Genomic DNA, 23,782 nt, shown 5'->3' with positions numbered 1-23,782 from the left:
AGCTTGCCTTTTGCTATAGTTAAAGGGCTTGGGTGTTTAGGCCAGGAGACTAAGATCCCAGCACAGACATGCGGTTTATGTCTTCTTTCCAGACTGAGTGACAGTTTCTCCCTCAGTGCTTTAAAACAAACTTCTTTCATGTGGAATACTGGGGCATGGAGGGGGACTTGGTTAAGCTGGTAGCTTTGCATTTTGATGGCTGAATTGAGGCTCCAGCTTTTTATCTAAGGTAGATGACCAGTCTTTAATTTGTTAGATGTATGGGATTAATTGGAGCTGATAGTTCTTTGACTTACTGAAGGGTTATGTTTATTCTCCATGATTGGCACACTTCTCAGTTGTCAGACTTTCCAGAAGTAAGGTTCTGTGTGTGTGAATGGCTGTGACTTGGTGATTAGAATGTCCAGTGTCCTTAAGTTCCGAAGCTTCTGCAGCTGGTGTGAGTAGCAGGTACTGAGTAGCATCTGGGAATTGTGTGTATTTTTATAAAGCCAAACATCTACTCTGGCATAGATGGAAGCATTGTAGTCAGGGGAAGTGGTCACTGTCTCCAGGAATGTTTCGGACAGAAGGCCATGGATACTCTGCTTGCTATTCACTTAGAGATCAGCCTTCAGAGACTCTGGAACTTTGAATAAGTTGCTGCAGAAAATCACAGGCCTGCAGAGTGCTTGCTGTGTGGGAGCTTCATGGCTTCCAAATGACAGTGTGTCCTTCTGTTACCCAAATCTTGCACATCTACTTGCTTGATGGAAACTGCTTCTGCACATGACACTTTGGGGAGCATTGCTAGATAAGCTCTAACTTGTAAGAAAGCCTATTAGAACCTGATGTTGTGAGCTAGTGTGCTCAGTCTGCCGTAGCCTGTCAAGAGACTGACCATCAAAGACATACCTCACACGCCAGTAGATATTTGATTCAAATCCAGTGCAAATGACAGTTCGGTATTTTCCAGCAGAAATTTTACAGTGACCCAAATAATGATGTTATTTTAGATTTTCCAATGGTATATTTTCTCTTTGCTGATGTTTTATACTTTGTAGATCTGTTTTTGTACAATATCTATATATTTGCATCTTCATTTATGTAATGTTATTACTGTGAACAATAAATGTGGGCTGTCCCATATTGTTTTGGAACCTAAGGATACAAGATAGTGTAGGACAGTTCAATCAGCGAGCTCTCAAGACTCTATGCAATGTTTTCCAGTGGAAATGTGCATTAAAATCATCTGGTAAAGTGGTTTTCTTTCTTTCTTTCTTTTCCTTTCTTTCTTTCTTTCTTTCTTTCTTTCTTTCTTTCTTTCTTTTTCTTTCTTTCTTCTTTTTTAGAGCACAGCATTTTGAATTTATTTGCTTGGGTGCAGTGTCTGGCTGCTTACAAGCATGAGGGTCTCACATGAAGACAGAATGTCCAGGGATTAGCAGCTGACAATTTTGAGGTGCTCTTCCTTGGTAAAGACCCACAGTGTCTGAGAAATCACTAAATTACCATTTTGGTTTGTTGCTACTGAAAATAGTTTTGGTTTAAATTGACAGGAATTCCTGCTTATTTGCTTAAAGGATTTTAAAACTGTGTTTCTTCTCTCCTACCCTGACCCTTTACAGGGGCAGAATTACCAGGACAAGTGATCTCCATGGCCGCTTCTACGCTTGCAAACTTGGCCATCTCCATCACAGGGTATGAGTCAAGCAGTGAAGACCAGCCCTCTGACCCGTCAGCAGGTAACTGACCTCATGAGAGCCATGATGAGCTAGAAGGGGAGGGGACAGAGTGAAGATCAGGCTTGCGGTCCTCCGTTGCTTTCATTCTGACTGCTGTTTTATATCACCGTCTCATGTATTTTCCTCACGCTTTCGATTGTTTGCCTTCTTAGGCTTCCTGTCCTGGCCCTTTCCCTTGCCGCTTTGTCAAACATGCCCGTCTGATACTTCTCATCCCATTCTCTTGTTTCACTCCTATTTACCATCCCTCGTTCTACCCAGCTCTGTGCTCTCCTTGTGTTGGTTTTTTATTTTCTCTTCCTTTTCCAGCAGCCAGTTCTACATTATTCTTTTTTTTATGCCTTTTCTTCCCTTCCAAACTCCCTATCTGTTTTTTTGTTTGTTTGTTTGTTTTTCCACCTGGAGAGGTTTGATGAGAGAAGAGTAGAAGAGGGGAGGAGTAAAGGAGGCTGGCCATGGGCTCGTGGAGGGAAGGGGGGGATGGGGAGAGAAAGGACAAAGGGGAGGGCAGGGAAGAGGAAAGAGCAAGAGAGAAAAGAGAGAACGAGAGCCAGACTCCCTATCTGTATCTCAATGTTTTTCTTTTACACATTTTCTGCATTCATTTTTTTTCCTGAAATTTTTTTCTGTTTAAGTAAAAACACAGTTTGAATATATTTCCTGGCTTCCCGATGCAGACCTCTGGTTGCTCTGGGAGGTTTAGCTTCTGTGAGATCCAACTGGTAGATTCATGCCAGGTTTGGAGCCACACTGTACCGTACTCAGAGACCAGAAGTGTGTGAGTCTGTTCCAATTTGTGCTAAGACATCCATTAGTGCCATGGGTATTTGGAGGTGGAGAATATTACAGAAAATGCTGTTTTAAAGTGTATATGGTTAGTATGTGTGTGTGTGTAGAGGCCAGAGGTTGATACCAGTGTTTTTCTTAGTCACTTTCTACCTTATTATTTGAAGTAACATCTTTCATGGCTAAAGCTTATCAGGTTTCCTTGGTTGCTTGCCAGTGAGCTTCAGTGATCTCTGTCCCTATTTTTCGAGCACTGGGATTGCAGCCCTTTCTATGTTTATGTTGGGGATCCTAACCCAGGTCTTTATGTTTATGTACCAAATAATTTACCAGTTAAACCTTTTTTCTATCCCCCATATAGCAAGCTTTTCTTGAAGAACTGACTTAAGACATATTTAAAGAAGGAAAAATTTAGGAGGGACCCATGCAGTGAAGTAGGAACTCTTACTTTTCTTGTACATGAAACTGTGTTTCCAAAGTGGAGCAGGATGATACTTAAGGTTATATAGAATTACTGTTCTGGCATCTGTCGTTCCCCTGACCTGGAGTTTTCAGATCAGAGCACAGTCAAACAAAAGCATGTTATTGTCTGCTTCACTTTTAGCCTTGACCCATGTGCATAGATACATGTAGGCAAAGCATCCATATTATTATTAAAGATGAATCTCAGAAAATACCTAACTTGTGTACAGGGAAAGGTAGAATATTTGCTGTCTCCCAGCAAACCTGATTCCCCTACACCACAGCCCTGATGGCAGGAGGTTTGTTTCCGTGCAAGTCTTCTGTCTCTTTAACCCAGTGCAGTCCTGCCTCACTGCCAGTGTGGTATGTTTTGTATTGTCGTTTTCTCATGTGAACTAAGACAGTGTGTGACTTTCTGTCTTTGCCGTTTTCTAGAGCCCACAGACAAGGGAGAACCTCCTCCAGCACCGTCTGCTTCTTCTTCCTCCTCCTCTCGTTCCTCACCCTCTTCTCCTTCACCTACTTTGGGCAGACAGAGGCCTGAGATGGGAACATTTCTCAGAAAGAAGAAAACGAGTGACATTTACTTTGTGTCTCTTGTGTGGGCCATCATTGCCGTCCAGCTCTGGCTGAACCTGTGGATCGTACAGCTGCTGCCAGTGCCCGTTGCAGGTTGTCGTTTGGTTAAGTATGGTTTTATCTTTCCCAGACTGTTTCTCTCCTCTTTTAGCAGTGGGATTTGAATATTTGGTATAATTTTATTGCCATCTTAAGGTAGTTGTATTTTTGCATTTATTTTATGTGTATGAGTGTTTGCACACATATGCGTGTCCACAGAGGCCATAAAAGGGTACTAGATCCTATAGAACTTGAGTTTCAGACAGTTATGAGCTGCAGAGTGTTCCAGGACAGCCAGGGATATATGAACAGACCCTGCTTCAAAGACAGAGAAACAAAATCTAGTGAAGGAATTACAGAACTGCTCTATCATACTATGTTAGTTACCTTTCTATTGGTGTGAGAAAACACCATGACCAAGACATGTTATAAAAGAAGGCATTAATTAGAGGCTCACTGTTTCATGACCATCATGGTGAGTAGCGTGGCAGCAGGCAGGCAGTCATGAAACTGGAGTAGCAGCTGAGAACTTAGATGTTGATAGAACAGCTCTGAAAGGGTGGAGAAGGCCCAGACACACAGGCATGCACACATGCAGGGAATGGCACGGGCTCTTGAAACCTTGGAGCTTTCCACCTAGTCTGCTTCCTCCAGGAAGGACACACTGCCTTATCTTTCCCAGACAGTTCCACCAGTCGAGGAGCAAGAAGTTAAATCTATGGGAACCATTCTTTTCTTGCTGTTTTTTTTTTTTTTGGGGGGGGGGGTTGTTTGTTTGTTTGTTTGTTTTGTTTTGTTTTGTTTTTCAAGACAGGACTTCTCTGTATAGCCTTGGCTGTCCTGAAACTCACTCTGTATATCAGGCTGGCCTTCAACTCTCAGAGATCCCCTGCTTCTATCTCTTGAATTCTGGGACTAAAGGCCACCACCCAGCAAGCCTATGGGAACCATTCTTCTACAAACCACCACTGACATGCAGCTTATAAAGGTGGAATTAAGAATATTGGTTTCAGGAGTTAAAGAAATTCTAGTGGAAAGAAATCATTACCTAGGCCCACCCTCATTAATAAGTAAGTAGCCCTTCTTCTGGCCTCTTTCTCGTTGGCTTTAACAGCTAACTTTCTGCTGAACTCTGACCTTTATTCAGAGCACCATCTCATGAGGAAACAGGAGCACAGTTGGAAATCCTGTCGTGGTAGAAAGCCATGGGGAAGAGCAGCTGTAATGGCCAAGGAAATCAGTAAATGTTGGGGCTCAGTTTTCCTTAATCAGGAAGAGGGAAGCTATGAAGGCCATTTAGTTCATGTTTGTAGGCTGGACACTGAGCCCTGTCTCATCCTGAGATTCAGCTTCATGAAGGTGATGTTCAGCTAATGGGGCTTCCTTGAAAGTGTGCCTGGCCAGTTTCTTCTTTAGTACCTGTGGTCCTTTCGCTCCCTTCTGCCATGATCTTGTTTTAGTACTAGCTTTACTGTTTAGAATGGAAGCTAGGGAACATTTTTATGTTCTGCCTTTCAAATCCGTGTTCCTGTGTTTGTTTGCATCTTCTTTATAGTCTGGATCATCAAAAAGCTGGTGATTCACTTTGGAGTGGTGGGCTTCCTGGAGAAACGTTGCCGCGCATGGTGGCAGGTGATGGAGAGCTTCCTGAAGGAGCGGCAGGAGGCTTTAGCACCTTGGCCAATTACTGGGCTTGGAAAGTTCTTACTAAAAGTTGATAGCAAGGTATCGTATGATTGGGCTGCTCCAGTGGGGTGTTTGTATATTGTGGCTTGAACAGTCCATTGATAATGTGCACTGTATCTGATTCTCCATGCAAATTTAAGGCTTAGCATTATGGTTCACATGAGGATAGAGTGGATTTAGATGAAATAAGTTGTTATTTTTCTTGTAAAGCAGAGAAGGTTAGGTAATGGGGTGGTGGCTGAGAGGGGAATGTTTTGGAGTGATTTTTGTTTGTCAGATACTGTGCTAAGTTACAGGGAAACTTAACCAGTCATGGACCCCCAGAGAGTGCAGCGCAGCTTAATGCCAAGGGATAGTAATTTCTGAGAACTTGGTAGTTAAAGGACATGGAATCTAAATCTGCACTCTGCTTTCAGTCCCACATCTGTTATTTACAAACCTTATTACTTGGACAGATGGCTTAACTTCTCTGCCTTGGTTTCATTATCATTAAGATGGGTATAATAGCACTTACCTCACAGTGTGGTTATGTCTGATGTATTGAGTGCTAGCTGTCACTCAGTGTTTACAGAGAAGTGTCTGTCTGACCTAGTAGGAGCACTGAGTGAAAATGCCCTTGTAGCCCTGGTGACAGGAAAGGGAAGCTTTGGGGAAGTGTCAGCAAAGTGACCTGAGCACAGCAGTTAGGTGGAACTGGCTGTTCAGGGCTCCGCCCTGGAGAGGATGGCGGCTGTGGATTGGGAGTTTTACAGTAGAGCTTGTAGTTGCCATCCCGCCCTCCTGATCATAAAGCAGCATTCTGTGAAAGCTCTGTACTACACCGTTTCCTACCCGAGCTCTCCTGACAGCTCCCCCCTGCTCTGTGACTGTGCTGTTATTGCATTCTCTAATGATATCCCACTCTTCTTATCTTCTCTCACACTCCCTGTCCTCCAGCTCTGGCACTGGCTAAATAAGAAGGTAATAAACGTGTGGGTGTGGTTGTCACTACTGAATTTTACACCCTGCCCCAACCCCTCACTATCTCCTTTCTCATTCTGTGTTTCTGTCCATATATAGTAAACTAAGATTTGTTTTAAAAACTTTAACTATAAGCTATGGAAGGTCAAAAACTATGAGTTCTGTCAGTCATTTACTAAAACTTCCACCAAGCTGCTAGGATGTGAATGGATCCCTTTGTCAGGTTTTTAAGAAGTTATATCTTGTAGTCCTTCTGTCCAGAAATGGATTTCCTTGTTTTTTCTCTAGTGTGGCAACTCTGGTCTCTTTCTTTGGGTCAGGGTCCCGCTGTGTAGCCACCTTCTATCCTCCTGCCTCAGTCTCCTGAGTGCCAGGACTACAGACATCTACCATCAGACCCAGCTGCTGGTTCCTTTGTGTGTGAGACACATTAAGTTACACAGTAAAGAGACTCTATTGCTAGTTTTTCTATAAGCGACACAGAAAGTTTTAAAAACTGACAAATCTGTAAAAGCACTTGTTGAATTTATCTTATTTCTTGGTTAGTAATTTTTTGCTCTTTTTTTTTTCTTTTTCTTTTTCTTTTTTTTTTTAATTGTCTTAGCTTGGACTTCTATTGCTGTGGTAAAGCACAACTTGGGGAGGAAAGGGTTTATTTCCTCTTACATGTCTCAGTAACAGTCCATCATGAAGAGAAATCAAGGTAGGAACTGAAGCAGACATTGTGGAGGAAAATACTGCTTACTGGTTTACTCCTTCTGGCCTGCTCAGCCTGCCTTTTTATTTAACTCAGGACCACCTACCTCCTCAGGAATGGCACCACCCACAGTGGGCCCCCCAACCCCCCAGGTCAACCACTAGTCATGAAAATGTTCCACAGGCTTGCCTTCAAACCAGTTCAATAGCGACATTTTCACAATTGAGGTCCCCTCTTCTTAAATGACTCTAGCTTGTGTCAAGGTGACAAAAATTAATTAGGACTCCTGTATCGCAGAAACATTTATTTATTTATTTATGAATGACAACCTGTAGTCATGGCCTGCAAAATTGTGTTTCATGAGTCATGAAGGTTTTCTGTAGGAACCATTTTCCATGATTGGCATGGGATTGTAAAAAGCAGATTTCATATAAATTCCTAAAGCCAGTCTATAGGTGTAAGGAATGTTGTGCCTTTGAGATTTAGTCAAGATAGAGCAATATTTGGCTTTCAGATTTTTAGGACATGTTTGCAAGAGGTGGCATCATGTGTATGTGTCCTGTTTACACACAAGACTCAGGTTCAATAAAAACTGTAACAAACCTTAAAGACGTGGGTGTAGGTGAAGGCACATAGTTCAATTTTTAGTTACTTATTTGTATTTGTTTTTGTGGTACTGAGAGTCAAATTCAGGCCATGAGCATGTCAGACTGTCATACACTGCTAGATGCAGATATGACATTTAAATATGGGGATTAGAATTTACCCTCTTCTTTCCCTTCCTGGCATCACTTGAGATTTTAAACTTATTGCAAGCAAATAATGTGTAAAATACACTGTCTACTCCCACATGTATGTGGTCGTATATGACTGATTACTTATAAATTAGTGTTTATAGGACATAAGTGTATTTGTCTGTCTGTCATCAATCTGTGTATAAATGTCTGTATGCCTCTATCATCCATGCCTACTTGTCCACCTATCTTCTATCTACTATATGTAGAGTCTAGATACATCTATATATCTATATATCTATATATAGAGAGAGACCGACAGAGACAGAGACCGGCAAAGGGAGGCAGAGAGCCAGACACTGAGACGGAGAGACAGACACTGAGAGACAGAGAGACAGACAGACAGAGACAGACACATGGAGAGAGACACATGGAGAGAGAGACAGAGAGAGATACATTGAGAGAGAGACAGAGAGAGACACATGGAGAGAGAGACAGAGAGAGATACAAGGAGAGAGAGAGAGAGGCAGAGTGTAACATACATTTTATTAACTTTAATTGAAGTAAAGTGGTTCTGTATGTTTCCCCAGTTGGGGTGTATTGAAATTTTGTGGTGTGAATTTTCTTCAAGATAAGAAAGAAATAAATTCATTAAGTTTTATAGCTCTACCTCAGTGAACTAAAAATAAGTTGGGAAACCTAATTTATGAGCCTTATGTATGCTGAAAAGCAGAGTGTGTGTTCTAGAGCAGTGCATAAGGAATTATAGTTCCTTAAAAGCTTGATATGCAAAGCCAGTTGGCTTAGTAGAAGTTTTAGAGTAGAGCTTAGTGTAATTAAGTTTTAAAAGTACATCATCTTTTCATATTTAAAATATGTACCACAGCATTTTAAAGCAGTTTCTTTTAAGAACAAAACCTTAAAGGTTATTAATTGGTCATGGCCTGGAAAGACTGGAGAACTTCCTAGAGACCATGTGTGTTCCACGGCCCAGCAGCATGGTGGTAGTTTGTTGCCTTTGCCCAGTGTGAGCATGGGCAGAGGAAGATCAGCTTCCTTGGAAAGAAATTGCCCCACACTCCAGTGAGACCCAGCTGTCCAGGACCCTCTGTCCATGTCTCTCTTGCTCTTTTTCACTCACACACTCAGCAGTTGCTGCTTTTCCTTCATTCACCTCTACTGGCCTGTTGTTTAAGTGTCTGAGTGTTTTGCCTGCATTACATATGTCTGTGTGTGTATGTATGTATGTATGTATGCATGGTGTATAAATGTGCACTATGTACATGCCTGATGCTGCCAGAAGAGAGCATTGGATTCCCTGAACTGCTTCATAGACAGTGGAGCTATCGTGTGGGTGCTGGGACTGAGCTGGGCCCTCTGCAAGAGCGCCCCCTTCATATTCAGCAGGTCGGGAAGGACAAGAGTCTCTGGAGCCTTCAGCCTTGTTTCTGACTAAGCTGGAGTCAGGAAGACTCTGCTCTAAGCTGTGAAGTCTGAGTTTGAAACTGTGGTGGGGCTATGCGTGGAATGCCAAGGTTTAAATAAACCACCTGGCAGGAGGTTAGGGCTCCATGCTTTCTCAGATTATTTTCATTTAAAACCATGCTATTAAGGATGCTGTTTTCTGTACTTTTACAAGCTGTTGTTCCTGGAAACAAATCTGGTTGTGACTCTGAAATAAACTTAAGTGTTTATTACACAGCCCATATTCCTGGCTTGTAGAGCTTTAGAGAGGAGTGAGGTAGCCTTTCCCCAGGGACCTGCCTGCCCCAGGAGCCCCCTGATGTGCAAACCTCTCCGTTCATTGATTTTAGAACTTCTCTTCACAGTAACACACCTGACCTTCCATACCTTAGAAACCTGTTGTTTGTTTCTTTGTTTTTTTAAATTCTCTGCATTGTCTCTGATGCTTTGATAGCATGCATTGATGCTTAACGTTTCTGTTTGAAGCTCTTGAATGTCAACATCATAGATTAACTTTTTGTGTCTGAGCTCACTGGTGCTAAGTGAAGGCCAGTGTGCTTCATGGGAGACTCGAAGAGTTTAACCTTTGAACAAATAAATAATAAAAGTTGCACTTTTTAAAAAAAAAATTGTCGCTTTTAGTAATTTGACTAACTGTATAGTGAGCATAATTCAATTTAAATTAGGAATAACTTAAGCAGTATCATAGCTCATGCTTGGGTTGAAGGGCACAGTGGCACATTAGCATTGATCTCATTAAGTCTAACTTTGAATTTTAAATGGTGGCTTTGCATGGCAGGAAGTGTAGAAATTATCATTGTTACATATTCTAAAGCCAAAATGTGCTTAAGATGCAGGATTATTGGAGTTGTAAAAAAGTGAGATCTTCCAGTAAAGACAGAATGTCAGTCAAACAACATTTTAAGGAAAGCTTAAACTTAATTATTAGTTAAGGAATAGGGGTTATGCTGCGGGTTAGATACTTCATTGAGTTAGAATCATGTCACAAAGCCTGTGTTTCCATTAGAATAGAAGCTTCTAGTGGAATAGCAGGACTTCAACATGTATTTTACTGTGAAATATCTTAATCTAAAAGCCCTGGAACTGCAGTAATCGTTTAGCAGGTAAGGGCACCTTTGGCCAGGTGGCTTGAGCTCAGTCTGGGAGAGCCACGGCGCAGGGAGAGAACCTGTCCTCCGTGCCCTCTGACCCCAGACCAGCAGCTGTGTGTACCCCCAAGTAAATAAACACATACACTTAGCTTTTTGAAAATTTAAAGCCTTAAACATACGTTCACTTTAAAAAACAAAAACAAATACAAAAAACTACTCACTTGCCTACTATCCACCTCAGTAGGTCTGGTGCCTTGAATCTACTGTTACCCCTGCCTTAGTATTACATACATCAGCACTCAGTCTTTATGACCCACTGGAATGTAGATGCTGTCTGTTGTTGCTCCTGCTCTCTGTGTCATCTAGGAGATGTTTTACAAGGAGCATGCTCTCTCTCAAGCCATCTATGTTGACTGATAAGAAGACAGCCTCATGAACAAGCTCAACTGAGGGAGTGTCCTAGTTCTGGGAATGTATTTACCAGGCCGCATGAGTTAGAGATTGAAGTGTGAATGTAGCATAGCGGGAATTCAGGGGTACATGTGGACTGATTGCATTCTGGTTGACTCTCCTTACATAGCCATGACAGTAGTGAACTCCACACATAACAGCAGCAATTAATACTTAACTTTCTAAAGTTGCTTCTAGCTTTACTGCATTAGTCGGTATGTTGTTGCTTGTTTTGCAAGGCTGAGTATACTGTATTTGTGATATTTGAGTACACACATGTGTTTATTAAGTGATACTTTGAAAATAAGTAATCCTCCTCTTTTATTTCCATGCAGATGATCATCTGGTTGGAGAAGATGTTAGATAAAATTATTAGCATTTTCATCATATTCTTGCTAGTAATAGGAACCCTTCTTTTAGCCTTTCTCCTGACTGCAAAGGTAAAGTACATTAACCAGTATTCTTTTATAACAAAGTCCTTGTTGCTGGATTGCGTATGCAGAAGAGGCTAGCAGAAGCAAATGGAAAATATCATTTGGCTTGTCAGAAGTACCTCTGCCTACTTAAGTATTTCCATTTTGTACATTAGTAATTTTTCTGTGAGTCTGCCTAGAATGCTTTCTTTTTAAATCTTATTTGTATACATTTTATTTGGTTATTGGGTCTTAAGAAGAAAGTGCAGTTTTTTTTATAAAAGGATCCTGAAAATAATCCCTGCTCCCAGCCATAGAATAAGAGGCTTCTGAACTAGTGTGGTAACTCCTGATCCAGCTAGTACAGTGCCCTTCTTTCTCTTCTCCTGGGGTTCTCTTGATGTCTTCTGGTGGCGCTGCAGACACTGGCCTCAGACCCCTGGGTTCAGGTGGCTGTCCGCCCCAGTCTTCTGCACCTCCATGAAGAGGCGCACATTGCACTGACGTTAGCTCCTTCCCTGCTGCCTCACTGGTCTCCTGTGGGTGTTTAAGTCTGGTGCAGTCCAGGTACCTGCTTTTGTCCTTGCTGCTGTGCTGTGTGTCTGTTTTGAAATGCTGTCCTCTGGGCATGGTGTGGCCATTTCTCTCTCTGCATCAGGACCCAAAGGGGACTCTCAGAAAGCTGTGACCACTAACCTTCCCTCCCGAAGGGAAGGAGGTCGCACTCGGTACGTGTGGCAGCTCACATAGGGTCTTTATTTCTTCCTTTTCAGATTCAGCTGTAGTTTCTTATTTTGATGTCCTCAAGAAGCACCGCTGTATTGTACCTTTGCTCTGATGCCTTTGCTGAGTGTATCTACATTTTCAGTGCATTCTTATCCTTATTTATCTGTTTGACTCCACTTCAGATTTTGGTGTTCTGTTTCAGAGTATGGTGAAGCTTACATGAAATAATGGCCATCAAAACTTCTCTAACAAACAGTCTTGCAGTGTTGTAGTAACTGTCACCAGTAGATGACGAGGGTAACAGTTGCTAAGGCATTGCATTGTGCTTATCATGAGCTGTCACCACTCAGAAGTTCTGTTCTTCAGTCAGGCAGTTACAGTGTATTTACTTTCTCCCCTGCAGCAGACTCCATTAGCACTTCTGTCTTTCTGTCTGTCTCATTGCTGATCCTGTCTGTTCTTCAGGTAGTAATTACATGTAGTCACTTCATGCAACTGCACAGACATGACCTCTCTGTCTTTTTACCATGTTTACTTGAGGTGGCTGTTTACACAGGACTTCTCTGCAATTTTGTCTATTGGCCCTCTTCCTTCTTTGTCCCTTTGTCCATCTGTTCCTTTGCATAGGCCTCTGCCCGTTTCCTCGGTTGTGCTCTTCTGTCAGGCTCCTTACTTGCTCCACGCTGCAGTGCATTCGTTCTGCTTCCCTCAGCTTTATCTGTGGGGATTGAACCATTTCTTGTCTAGGATTTACGTGGACTGAACTTTTGAGGGAGCCCTATTTGGTCTCTGGCTTTTCTTTTTTCCAGTAAAGGTGCCATTTTCTGGAATACAAGACAGTGTCCACTTGAGTGACTAATAGGTTCCTCAAATGTAACATCAGAAACTGTTCTTCCCACATTCCTCTGTTCAGTAAGTGACAGCTCTACTCTCCTGGCTCAGTGAAGAGCTTCACCCCCAGTCTGGAATACACCTTTGTCATACATTTACTTCCTCAGAAAATCCTTTGGTTTGACCTCGTTAGGATATCCTAGGGGCAACATCAGACTGAGGTTGTCGAGTAATTTCCTCTCCACAGAAAACTATCAAGTTCTTACCAATGCCACTTAAAGCCATTGGAAAATGATCAGTTAGAGTCATGTTAGCTTTGAGTTATTCTGCAACAAAACTCTGCAGCTTCTTCTGAAGGAATTGTTTGCATGTTTGGTGCAGTCTCTTTTGTCTGCTTTCTCTGTGTGGCCTGTGTTCTTGGTGTGTGCTGTGGAATGCCATCCTTCAGGCGCAGTGTGGCCATTTCTGTTCTGTACTAGACTAATGAGGCAGCTCCTCAGATGCGCTCAGAGCTCTCTGCCTGCAAATATAGGAGTTCATGACTGAGACAGGGATGCGACCTTTCATGTCGGTGCTGTAGCTGCCTTTATAGTCGTCCATGCTCTTTTAGGGGACCCTCACCCACATGTTAAACTTGCTGGTTCACTAAGCTGAACTTGAGCAGACTCATTTGTCTGTTGTCAGTGTGGAATGTTTAAGTGTCTGTTCACATCTTTTCAGAAAAAGTCAACAGTGTCGTGGTTGTAAAGTAATGGCAAAGTCTAGTTGGAGGTGACCAGAGCCTCAGAGATGCAAGCCAGTCTTCTTCTAGTAGCATGCAGTTGGCATGCCAAGAGCTGAGAAGGGAAAGACGAGAGAAGTAGAGTCTCACAATAGCCAAAGATTTCAACAGCCCCCAGAATGAACACAGACACCCATACCGCAGCACGCTCCAGGGAAGCTGCTGAAAGCCAGAGATAAAGAGGACCTCTTGGTGGAGGTAACCGCAGCACCATGGGAACAAAACAGTTAGGACAAGTTTTCTTACTGAGCAGTCATGAAAAGACGAAGGGGTGAAGTTAAAGACGAAGAACAAGAAGCCTGACAACAGGAATTTTATGTTTAATGAATCTCTTCTTGAAAAATAAAGATTAAGGAGCTGGAAGTATGGCCGTGTTGTTTAAGACACTGGCTTCAGTTTCCACTTGATTCTCTTCCCCTTCAAAAAGTAAAGGCAAGATAAAACTATTCCAGATAAGTCACAGCAGACAGAACTAATTGATGGCAGATGTGTTCTCTAGGGAAGTTAAAATAAGGTAGTGGGCCCCACCAGCCACCCAGCCAGAGTACATAGCCAGAGCTTATCTTTAAAACAACTAGACAGGCAAATGGCTTCCACTTGAGACCGAGCTGCAGATTCCTTGGTTCCATAGGAGAGAATGGGCTAATACTTGGGCATATGGAAATGTTAGATTTTTTCCCCCGTTATTTTAGTTTTTTTGTTTTTATTTTATGTATATGACTGTTTTGTGTGCATGTGTATGCACAGTCTTCCTCAGAGGTCAGAGTGGGCGTTGGATCCCCTGGAACCAGCGTTATAGATAGGTATGAGTCTCCACATGAGTGCTGGGAGCTGAACTGGGTCTTCTGCAAGAGCTGCATATGTTCTTAACCAGTGAGCCATCTCTCAGCGCCTCCTTTTAGTTTCTCTTTAGATTCTGTAACTATTTAAAGAAAACATGTTGTACATTGTGATAGAAAGATGAACTACTCATGTATGTTATGTGTACATGTATACCACAGTACAAAGAAAGGGCTGGGAAATGAAGCTGTATTGATGAGCAGTTACTTCGTGTAAGTCAGTATTAGCTTGAAGTAAATTGTGGTTGATATGTTAAATAGCACCTCGAAGCTTCTAAGAAGTGTAAACTTTAGGAAAACTAAAGTGGTAAAAAACCCATTTTCTTGACTTGGTTTACCCGTCTGTATCTCATTTGTATGCTCATTTGTTAGTTACTGGGCAAGTGCCTTAGTCACTGTCTATTGATGTGAAGACACGATGGTCACAGCGACTCTTCCAAAGGAGAGCACTTAGTTGGGGGCTTGATTCCAGTTTCAGAGGCTTAGTCCATTGTCTTTATGGTGTGGAGCATAGCTTGTCATGCAGCTGGCATAGTACTGGAGCGCAGAGCTATATCCTGATCCATGACAGCAGAGAAGAGCCTGAGCCCGCCGCCGGGGACGCACTTCTCTAGCAAGGCCACACTTTCTGATCCTTTCCAAATAGTGCCACTCCCTGATGACTGAGCAGTCAAATCTGTGAACCTCTGGGGAATTTGAATTCCTATTCAAACCACCAAGCCAGGCCAGCCAGTGGCAGCTTCTCTGTGCAGAACACACAGCCATGCTCTGGCTCGTTTGTCTGCGCATCTGTGGACTCGCTGTGTTTGTGCACAGGGCTGGTGCTGCATATGAAGCTGCAACACGGACATAATCTGTACTTAGGTCTACACTGGGAACTAGTTGTCTAGGAGTTGTGTTTGGATTTTTTTTTTTTTAAGGCAGATTGTTGAGCTTCTTGAAAACAGTGTATAATGTTTAGCAACTTGTAAATACCTACTTCTAAATTATGTAATTATTTGATCCTATAAAAATAATAGAAAAAGACATTTTGAATGACATTTTTTTTTCTCTTCATATTATAGGTACATCAAGAGAGTGTACACATGATTGAAGTCACAAGTAGTCTGATTAATGAAACTCTAGCAAATCACCCAGAGTGGGCCAAGTAAGAATACTGTTTTGGAAAAGGATACACATGGGTGACCTAGTTCCGCATCTGTTTGTATGGACCAGTACTCATTGGTGCAGCTCCAGTAGAAGAGAAGAGTACGGTTTGCCAGAGCCTTGATAAACTGAAGGCTGTGGTGAGGAAGTACTTAGGATACTGCTGTGAAGGCCAGGCTGACCTAACCCAGCCAGCTCCCAAATACTCAAGAGCGGGTATTTTAGTTACCAAGTGGTCACTGAGCAGTGTGACTGTTTTAATCTCTAAGATAGTCTGCCTATCCCCAGCCAACATCCCAGAGATACTTGCACTTTATGGCTTTCTCTGCTCAAGCTGTTTTCTCATGGTATCTCCTGGTTTCTCTACCCATGGCTAATCCCCCACCCCATGCCCCGTTTCTATCTCAGTCTTCCCGCACTCCCCCCCCCCCCCCCCCCCCGTGAGGAAATCCAGCCCTATTCTTTCCCCAGGTCAGTTATTGGCTGATCAGATAGCTTTATTGACCAGGGAATAATTGGGGAGCAATGTTTACACAAAATAGAGGAGAGTCTCAGAATAAGAATTGCAACCAGGTTGGGGATTTAGCTCAGTGGTGGAGCGCTTGCCTAGGAAGCGCAAGGCCCTGGGTTCGGTCCCCAGCTCCGAAAAAAAAAAAAGAATTGCAACCAGATATGGGTGCACACAAATCGGCATTTGAAAACTACAAGGATAATCTTTACCCAGGGCATACTAACATTATTCCATAGGTATCTAACACTGATGGACAGCCTGGGGAGTATACAAAGTACTGCTGGGTTTTGGAAAGCATCGAGTATATATATGAAAAGGCTTCTTGACTGAAGTATAGGGGAGGCCTCTTACTGTAGAACAAGTGAAACTCGAAGACTACAGTTCTTAATATGGCCAGACTTTTGTGAAGAGACTCTACATAAAGAGATGGGTGGGTAATAGATTGAAAATAATAAGATCACCCTTTTAATTTCTGGATATTTTGGTTCTGCGTTACCTTAGGTCTGTGGGTCTCTTAGGGTACACATTTCTCTTTTAGTAGGTCTGGAACTGGGCTCAAGCATTTTCATCTCTAACAGGCTTCCAGGAAGGTTAGTGCTGGTTGTCCATAACCCATACTTTGAGAATCTTGTTGGATATTGGGTATTTCAGTGTTCCAGAATCATGTCCTCTCTGCTGACTAGGCAGGTGAACTAGGAAATGTGTGACCAGAGGAACCAGACGGAATAGAATGAAAAAGAGGCTGGGAGGTAGGTTGGCAGCATAGGTCTTGATCTTAGCAGGCTATAAAGCAAAGCCATGAGTCAGGGTCAGGATCTTTAGGCCTGGGCATCATATATTCTCTGTGGTAGTGATCAATCAATAATTTATTATTGGTAGCTTTAATTCAAAGCATTGTTAGAAGAATATATTAAAAATGGACTCTTTGCTTTTTCTTTTTTTTTTTTTTTCTTTCAGTTGGCTTCCTGAGGCTCAGGTGGTCCAAAGAGCTCTTAATTCCGCAGCAAATAATGTATATCAGTATGGACGGGAATGGATAACTCACAAGGTAAGAAATGAGCCTTTTTGTGCCTTTCTCTGCAGGAGAACTTTTCACAGGAGCAACTTCTTCCTTTGATAAAAGATATGCAGAGACTCCATTTTTGAGATACATTTACATCCTACAAATAGGCAAGTGCCGTAAGTGGAACAGACTTTCAGGATAGCACTGAGCAGTCTAGAGAAATTGACTGCTCACTTTCTTTCAAGATAGATCTCATTTATTTGTGCATTAGGATAGGATGATCACGGAACTTAAGTGGTCAATAGGCTTTGTGGAGGAAAAGGGAGTTGTGCAAACACATTGCATCCTGTATCTGCTGCTCACTGTGCTTGGTTCCAGGTTGATTTAACAGCCCAGGCTTCCCTTCCTGTAGTAGTGTGAGGACTTCTCACAGTACAGTTTTATCCCTTCCAGGTGGCCATGTGGTGAATTTGCCTCACACTGGTGACTTGACTTTAAATCCTTGTTTTGCTCTGACGTAGCTTTCTCTCTGTGTATCCGGCTGGAACTAGAGAAAGTGCCTTTGGGTGGTACTTGAGATAAACATAGGAAGAATGGCAGATCAAGGAAGAGTGTATTTTTAAAAAGTTATTTGTGGGGTGAAGATACAGAGGCACGAGTGTGCTCGCGCTTGAGATGAACTTGACTAAAGGGGTGGAGCCTTGTGAAGGGAGAGTGGTAGAGGGAAGACAGTTGTTGGACTTAGAATAACTTTCTCAGTTTGGACTTGGGGTGCATCCCTCTCCTAATACTGCCAAGAGAATATAGTTAATTTTCAGCCCTGGTATGATTAAGTGATTAGGGTCATACAAGTGTTGACAAAATTGAAGACTGAAATATGTACCCCAAAATTGCATAAGCAATTAATTTCTTGTGTAAAACTCGGAGCAGGATGTTATAGAGGTAGCTGGAGAGGGATAAGCACTTGTGCTCATGTGAGGACCAGAGTCAGGTTCCCAACCCCTGCATACTGGCTTGCAGCCGTCTGTAACTCTGGCTTCAGAAGACTTAACACCTTCTGTCCTCTGCAAGGACCAAACACTCATAAAATAAAACAGTAAAATTGCAGAGCATTGGTGGCCTTTACTCCCAACACTTGGGAGGCAGTTAACATACAAGTGGATCTGAGTTTGAGACCAGCCTGGTCTACAGAGCTAGTTCCAGGATAGCCAGGGCTATACAGAGAAACCCTGTCACAAAAAACAACACAAAAAAGTAACACCCCGAATTATGAGAAAGCAATCATTAAGAGTTGAGAGGAGGCTTGTCAGTGTCATTATTATGTCTGTCCAAGACAGTATGATTAATTGGCACATGATGACGATAATTGGAAAAAATTGATCAAGCAAGAGAGAAATGTGTATACAGATCTTTGAACTGTCATAGGAATAAGAGTCAGCTTCTGCAGAGCTTCTTGTAGCTTTTTATAAATGTGTTATTTTGATAAAATCATAGCATTTTATTCTGATTCATTTATTTGGGAGAAATTTTTATTTTGACATTCTTGGCTTTTAGGTAAGATTAAAGGAATTTTGGTAAATAAATCTTAAATTAACAAATAAATTTCAGACTACTTACAGGAAAGAAATAACTGTAACCTCTTGTTCAAGAGTCTAAAAAGTGAAAACATTGGTATCAAAAGTTAAATACTTTTGGTTCTGACCTAGAAGACCGAAGGATAGTATATATTATCCCTCGCATATTCATCAGCTGGTAGGAAGATACCGTCTGAGGTGGTAAATTTGCTTCTAGTGTGAAGTGTGTGAGTGGCATGTGATTGCTTCACTATGTGTGTGCTTGTGTGAAGGGGATAGAGGATAGAGATGGGGAGGGAGAGGTGTAGAGGTCACAGGACAGCTTGTGAGTTTGCCTTGAAGGTGGTAAGTTTGAAGAAATACTGATAAATGTCACAATATGTTAAAAAAAATAGTCATTGGCTGGTGGGGTGGCTCAGTAGTGAAGCACTTGCTGTCCAAGTCTGATGGCCTGGGTTGAGTCCCAGAAGCCCCATGATGGAAGAAGAGAACCAACTCTAAAAGTTACCTTCATTCCCATGTGTGCGTGGCACTCCTCAGCATGCACAATAGTGATAGAGGATCTGTCGTAGAACACGTCCATATGATTCCTTTTATATGAGATACCCCGAATGGCAAGTCTCTAAACAGAATAGAGCGGTGAGTTCCAGAGACAGGTGCTCTGAGGAGTGAAAGTGATCACTAATGGGTGATGAAAACTGTAATGGCTAAATAACTATAACCATGCATACTGCTGTTGACTTGTCTGCTAAAATGAGCAGCTTGTAAGGTACGAGTTATACCTTAATGTAGTAGTTAAAAATACACTGATACCACATATGTGACTTCAGTGAGCTTTGAACCTTAACTAGCTTGCGCTCGTGAAGAAGTGGTTTACAAGAGCTAATGTGTACAAAGGGTTGAAGCCAGGAAAAACTGCTGTGCCCACAAAGAATGTTTATTTTTTAAAATTATGTATGTGTGTGTCTGTCTGCATGTATGCCTGCACACCAGAGGAGGCATCAGATCCCATTACAGATGGTTGTGAGCCACCATGTGGTTGCTGGGAATTGAATTCAGGACCTCTGGAAGAACAAGCAGTGCTCTTAACCGCTGAGTCTTTTCAAGGATGGTGCTTTAGTTAAATGTTCAAAGCATTCTCTACAGCAGCGGCGTTTCTACCAAGACACCAAGGAGAAAGTGAAGGTCTTGGAAAGTAGCCTGTCCTGGGCAGATTCCTCCGGGGCTCTACGTGGTAGTGAGATCGTGTGGTTGAAGGGCAGCGAGAGGCAGTGTGAGGACAGGAAGGCTGTGGCAGGGCAGATGGCTCGGTGAGGCAGGGGTCAAACAGTCCTCAGGCCTCCAGGGTCTGCGGAGCGGTGCTGAGCACAGGAGGCTCCGTCCAGTCGTCTTGCGTCTTGCAGTGTGTATTGTAACAAAGCAGGAGGGTGTTCTGGGTAGTGCTTCATTGCATTCTTGGCCACTCTGGGTAATGTCTCTAGAGACTGACTGACCACTTTAGGCCTTTTCTGGTTAGGGGGATCTTAGATGTTGACGTGGAGAATTAGTGATAGGAGGCCTGTGACATCTGACAGCCATGTGCTAAGAGACAGACGTAACCAAGGGAGTGTGGGTGTTTGTGCTCAGCACCTCTGTGAGGTGTTCCTCGTGTGTATCGGTCACAGAGGCTATACCTGAAAGAACATCAGAGAAACTTCCATTTTGTGAGACAGTCTTATTGTACAGAGTAGCCTGGCCTGAACTCATAATCCTCCTGCCTCAGCCTCCCTAATGCTAGGCTTGCTGGGATAGACTTCCATTCCCTATTTAAACAGTGTTAGTACTGACTCTGCACACTTAGCAGGGACCGTAAACTTCATAGACACTTTAAAACTCCTCTCTTCCCATACTGACACAGTGCCTTTGAGGTACTGGTCTGAGCTGGTTCATGAACTCCATTGAGTTATACCTGTAGCCTACAAAGCCATTTTTTTCTTCATTCTTGGGTGGTTACAAAGATCACATAATGTAGGTAAAAGCCATTTAAAATTGTAAAATGCTTTCCAGAGATAGGTGGCTTTTATATTTACTATGAATAATTTGTGTCTGGCTTATGAGTAGACCACTTTAATTAGAGGGTAGATATTTGCAGCAGATATGGAAGAGATATCTAAGGCCAACATGAGGTGGGCAAAGTACCTAAATGCATATTGTAAACCAGTTTGGAGAATTAGCATTTCATCACTAAAGGAATGAAGGACAAATAATGGTCCCTAACTAAAATTCATAATGCCTTGGGGAAAGTGGTGTCCAGTAGTACTCAGATGTGTCACACAACTCCCTAGGGTGTTGGCGGTGCACAGCAGCCCGGCTGGTCTTCACTTCTTCACTTTACACTGGGTATGCGAAGCGTAAACTATGTGACGATGCCGATTGCCTTAAAAATAGGGCCTGTTTCCATATCCTCCTGTGAGTGTGACCAAGTACAGTGAATTTAATAGATGAACATGACACCATTGAATGCAAGATGGTGACAAACACTAGAGATGAAATGCTATGATTCAAAGAATACAGATTTTACATTTCATCTTTGTAAGTGGATAGGAAGTTACAGAAGAGATGGGAAAAATGGAAACAGTTATTTTAAGGAAATGGAACTACAAACCAATGCTTGTCTTTAAAATTGTTTTGTGGGACTAGAGAGATGGTTTAGTTTGTAAAGTATTTGCCAGGCAAACCTGAAGACCTGAGTTGATCCCTAGCACCTATGTAAATGAAGCCCGACGCACACCCTTAATCCCAGTGCAGGCAGAAGCAGCTGGTCTCTGAGTTGGAGGGCAGCCTAGATTAAAACGAGAAAGATCTTGTCTCAAAATAAATGAACAAAAGGAAAAGCCAGTGCGGTCGCGTTGCAATCCCAGTGCTGAGAGATAGGGGCAGGAGCATTCCTGGGCTGCTGAAGCCAGTCCAGCTGAATCTGGTGAGCTAGTGCCAGGTTAACTGAAACTCCTGTCTCAAAAAGTGAAGTGGAGAGTTACTGGGGGCACCTGTGGTCGCCATTGAGTTACTCATTTGCGAATATATGAGTTTGTCTTCCTGCACACTTAAAATCAAAAATCAAAATTCTCTTAAATCCTTTTTTTTTTGCTTGTGCTAGGGACTGAGCCAAGGTCCTGCACATGCTAGGCAAGTGATCTCCCACTGAGCTCCTTCCTCTGATCTTTAGAAATGTCTCTAATAAGGAAATAAGGTTGAGATAATACAGTGAGTGTAAGTTGCACTGGTCTGTGTCAGATTCCCAGAGTCTGTCCTGCCAGTCCTGGCCTGTTTCAGCAGACTCAGGAAGAGATTTGTGCTCGTTTGTAAGGTCCTAAATTTTACTCAAGCAGCCCTTACTACTAGGGGTAATGCAAGACTTAAACACAGGAGATGAGCTCTAGGCTTTCAGGGACAGGGTTTTCCACTGGGCAGGTAAGATCAAGGAGGTCACTAAGTGTGTTTGTGTTTGTATTGTTCTTTGGTACCGAGACCTAGGAAGAGAAGCAGTGGGAGGGAGGATGAGAGAGAAGATGGAGGAATTGACCGGAACATGGAGGCATAAAAAACAAACCACAAAACAAAGACCCAGCATGTATTGATCATACTAAATCATTTAAAATATTAATCAGATTGTACCTGTATTTTTTTTTTTCTAGCTTCACAAAATTCTAGGAGATAAGGTGAACAATACAGCTGTGATTGAGAAGCAAGTTCTAGAGCTGTGGGACAGACTGTATCACTCTTGGTTTGTTAAGGTAAGTTCTCAGGTTGGTTTCCATAGTAATAGGAATGCCATTTTGCTCTAGGACTTTACTAACTTTGGAGTTTCACTTCACTTTCCAGTAGCAAGAACTTAAGCCTTTGGTCGGTGTCGGCTTCATTGGTGGTTAGTCTCTCTGGCAAAACCTGTTCGTCTCCGAGGCATCAGTATTCCATCCTTTGCTCATAATGTATCGTCTTCTTCTGCAGTAACTCTGGGCAATACAGATGGATAAGCCACATCTGTTTATTTATGGTGATGGGAATTGAACCTGGCATCTTATGTGTTAGTAAGCACAAAGTCTATCACTGATCTGTTACACTCCAAGCTTCTACAAGCCACATATGTGGTATTTTTCTAGTAACTGCATTAAATAACTAAACACAGATAAGAATATTAAATAACCAAAAATGGATGAGATTAGTTTTAATAATATTTTATTTAATTCAGTATTCCTGCTGTCATTTCAGGATATACCTTATAAAAACAAAATCAGTATGTAACTAAGTCTTGGAACTCTATGGTTGAGTGTGTTTTACACCAGCAGCACAGCTCAGATTCGTGTGAGCCATATTTTAAGTGTTCAGTGGCCACTTGTGTTTAGTGGCTATTGTTTGGAACTGGTGAATTCTAGACATTGAAAACCCTTCCCTCTGAGGAGACAGAAATAGATCTAAACTTCAGAGACTTTCATTTTCAGTGTTGCTTATGCTATAAGTATGGCCTCCACTATGTATAAACAGTGTCTGGAAAACAGTGGATTCTGCTAAGCTGGTTCTGTACGCCGTGTCTGGTGAGCTGCTGAGAGCCATGTTGTATGAACAGTGGTGGCAGAGCTGCTGATGCCCCAGGGTTAACTTGAGAGGAAGAACATGCCAGGGAGGGTGGCCGAGTTTGAGTGTCCTGCTTAGTGACGTGTTCTGCACGTGTGGTCTTTCCCTGCGAGGATGAGTTGAGGGGATAATACTGACTTTGGTGGAGAAGACGTGCGTGTTAAAGCCAGCATTGGTATGTGAGCTAGAGTACTTCACTCCACCTGAGGAGCTGAGCAGTTAGAAAGGTTTCATTAGTTTTTTCTGCTCACTCTGGGTCTTCTTAACATGTTATAGCTTTTCTTGTCACATACGCTGTTTGAGCCCCATGTTTTTGTTGGCATGCCAGAGTCTCGAGGACAGATCTGTACATGGGAAAGTGCGGTGTTCTCTGTACCTCCTTGTAGCAGACTGTAGAGCGCCCGTGCTCAGGTGGAAGAAAGGAAGGGCACACAAAATGTTAACTTGCCTCTGAATTTGAACCTCATTTTTTCTGTTCATTTCCCTTTCAAATTTACTGTTTTCCTGCCCATGTAAATTTTTTCTAGACAGACAGGCAAATTAGATACCACATTCCTTCTTGGTTTTTTGTCTAGTCTCTTCTCTTTGCTCTTACGTTGTTACATTGTATAGATAATTAAGAAAGGAGAAAGAGGCATAGGTAGGAAACCAAGA

General features: G+C 42.5%; 1 protein-coding gene across 10 annotated transcripts in view; it reads left to right on the top strand.

Annotated features, from left to right (window-relative positions):
* Tmem245 (transmembrane protein 245) overlaps positions 1-23,782 on the top strand; it is a 76,275-nt gene that overhangs the window by 19,091 nt on the left and 33,402 nt on the right. For 2 of the 10 annotated variants that reach the window (XR_015619457.1, XR_015619458.1), the window contains exons 4-11: positions 1,608-1,724; positions 3,408-3,644; positions 5,146-5,315; positions 6,841-6,939; positions 11,029-11,133; positions 15,348-15,430; positions 16,898-16,988; positions 22,192-22,290. Coding sequence is in view for 8 of the 10 variants with exons in the window: in XM_087547925.1 (XP_087404051.1) it covers positions 1,608-1,724; positions 3,408-3,644; positions 5,146-5,315; positions 6,213-6,236; positions 11,029-11,133; positions 15,348-15,430; positions 16,898-16,988; positions 22,192-22,290 (926 nt within the window). In the remaining 2 variants the exon portion in view is untranslated. 10 annotated transcript variants of the gene reach the window in all.

Source organism: Rattus norvegicus, chromosome 5 (genome assembly GCF_021556685.1).
Source record: "Rattus norvegicus strain SHRSP/BbbUtx chromosome 5, alternate assembly SHRSP_T2T, whole genome shotgun sequence".
NCBI classification, from domain to species: Eukaryota; Metazoa; Chordata; class Mammalia; order Rodentia; family Muridae; genus Rattus; species Rattus norvegicus.
Note: the sequence above shows the minus strand (reverse complement) of the source record. Positions and strands in the feature narration are given on the sequence as shown.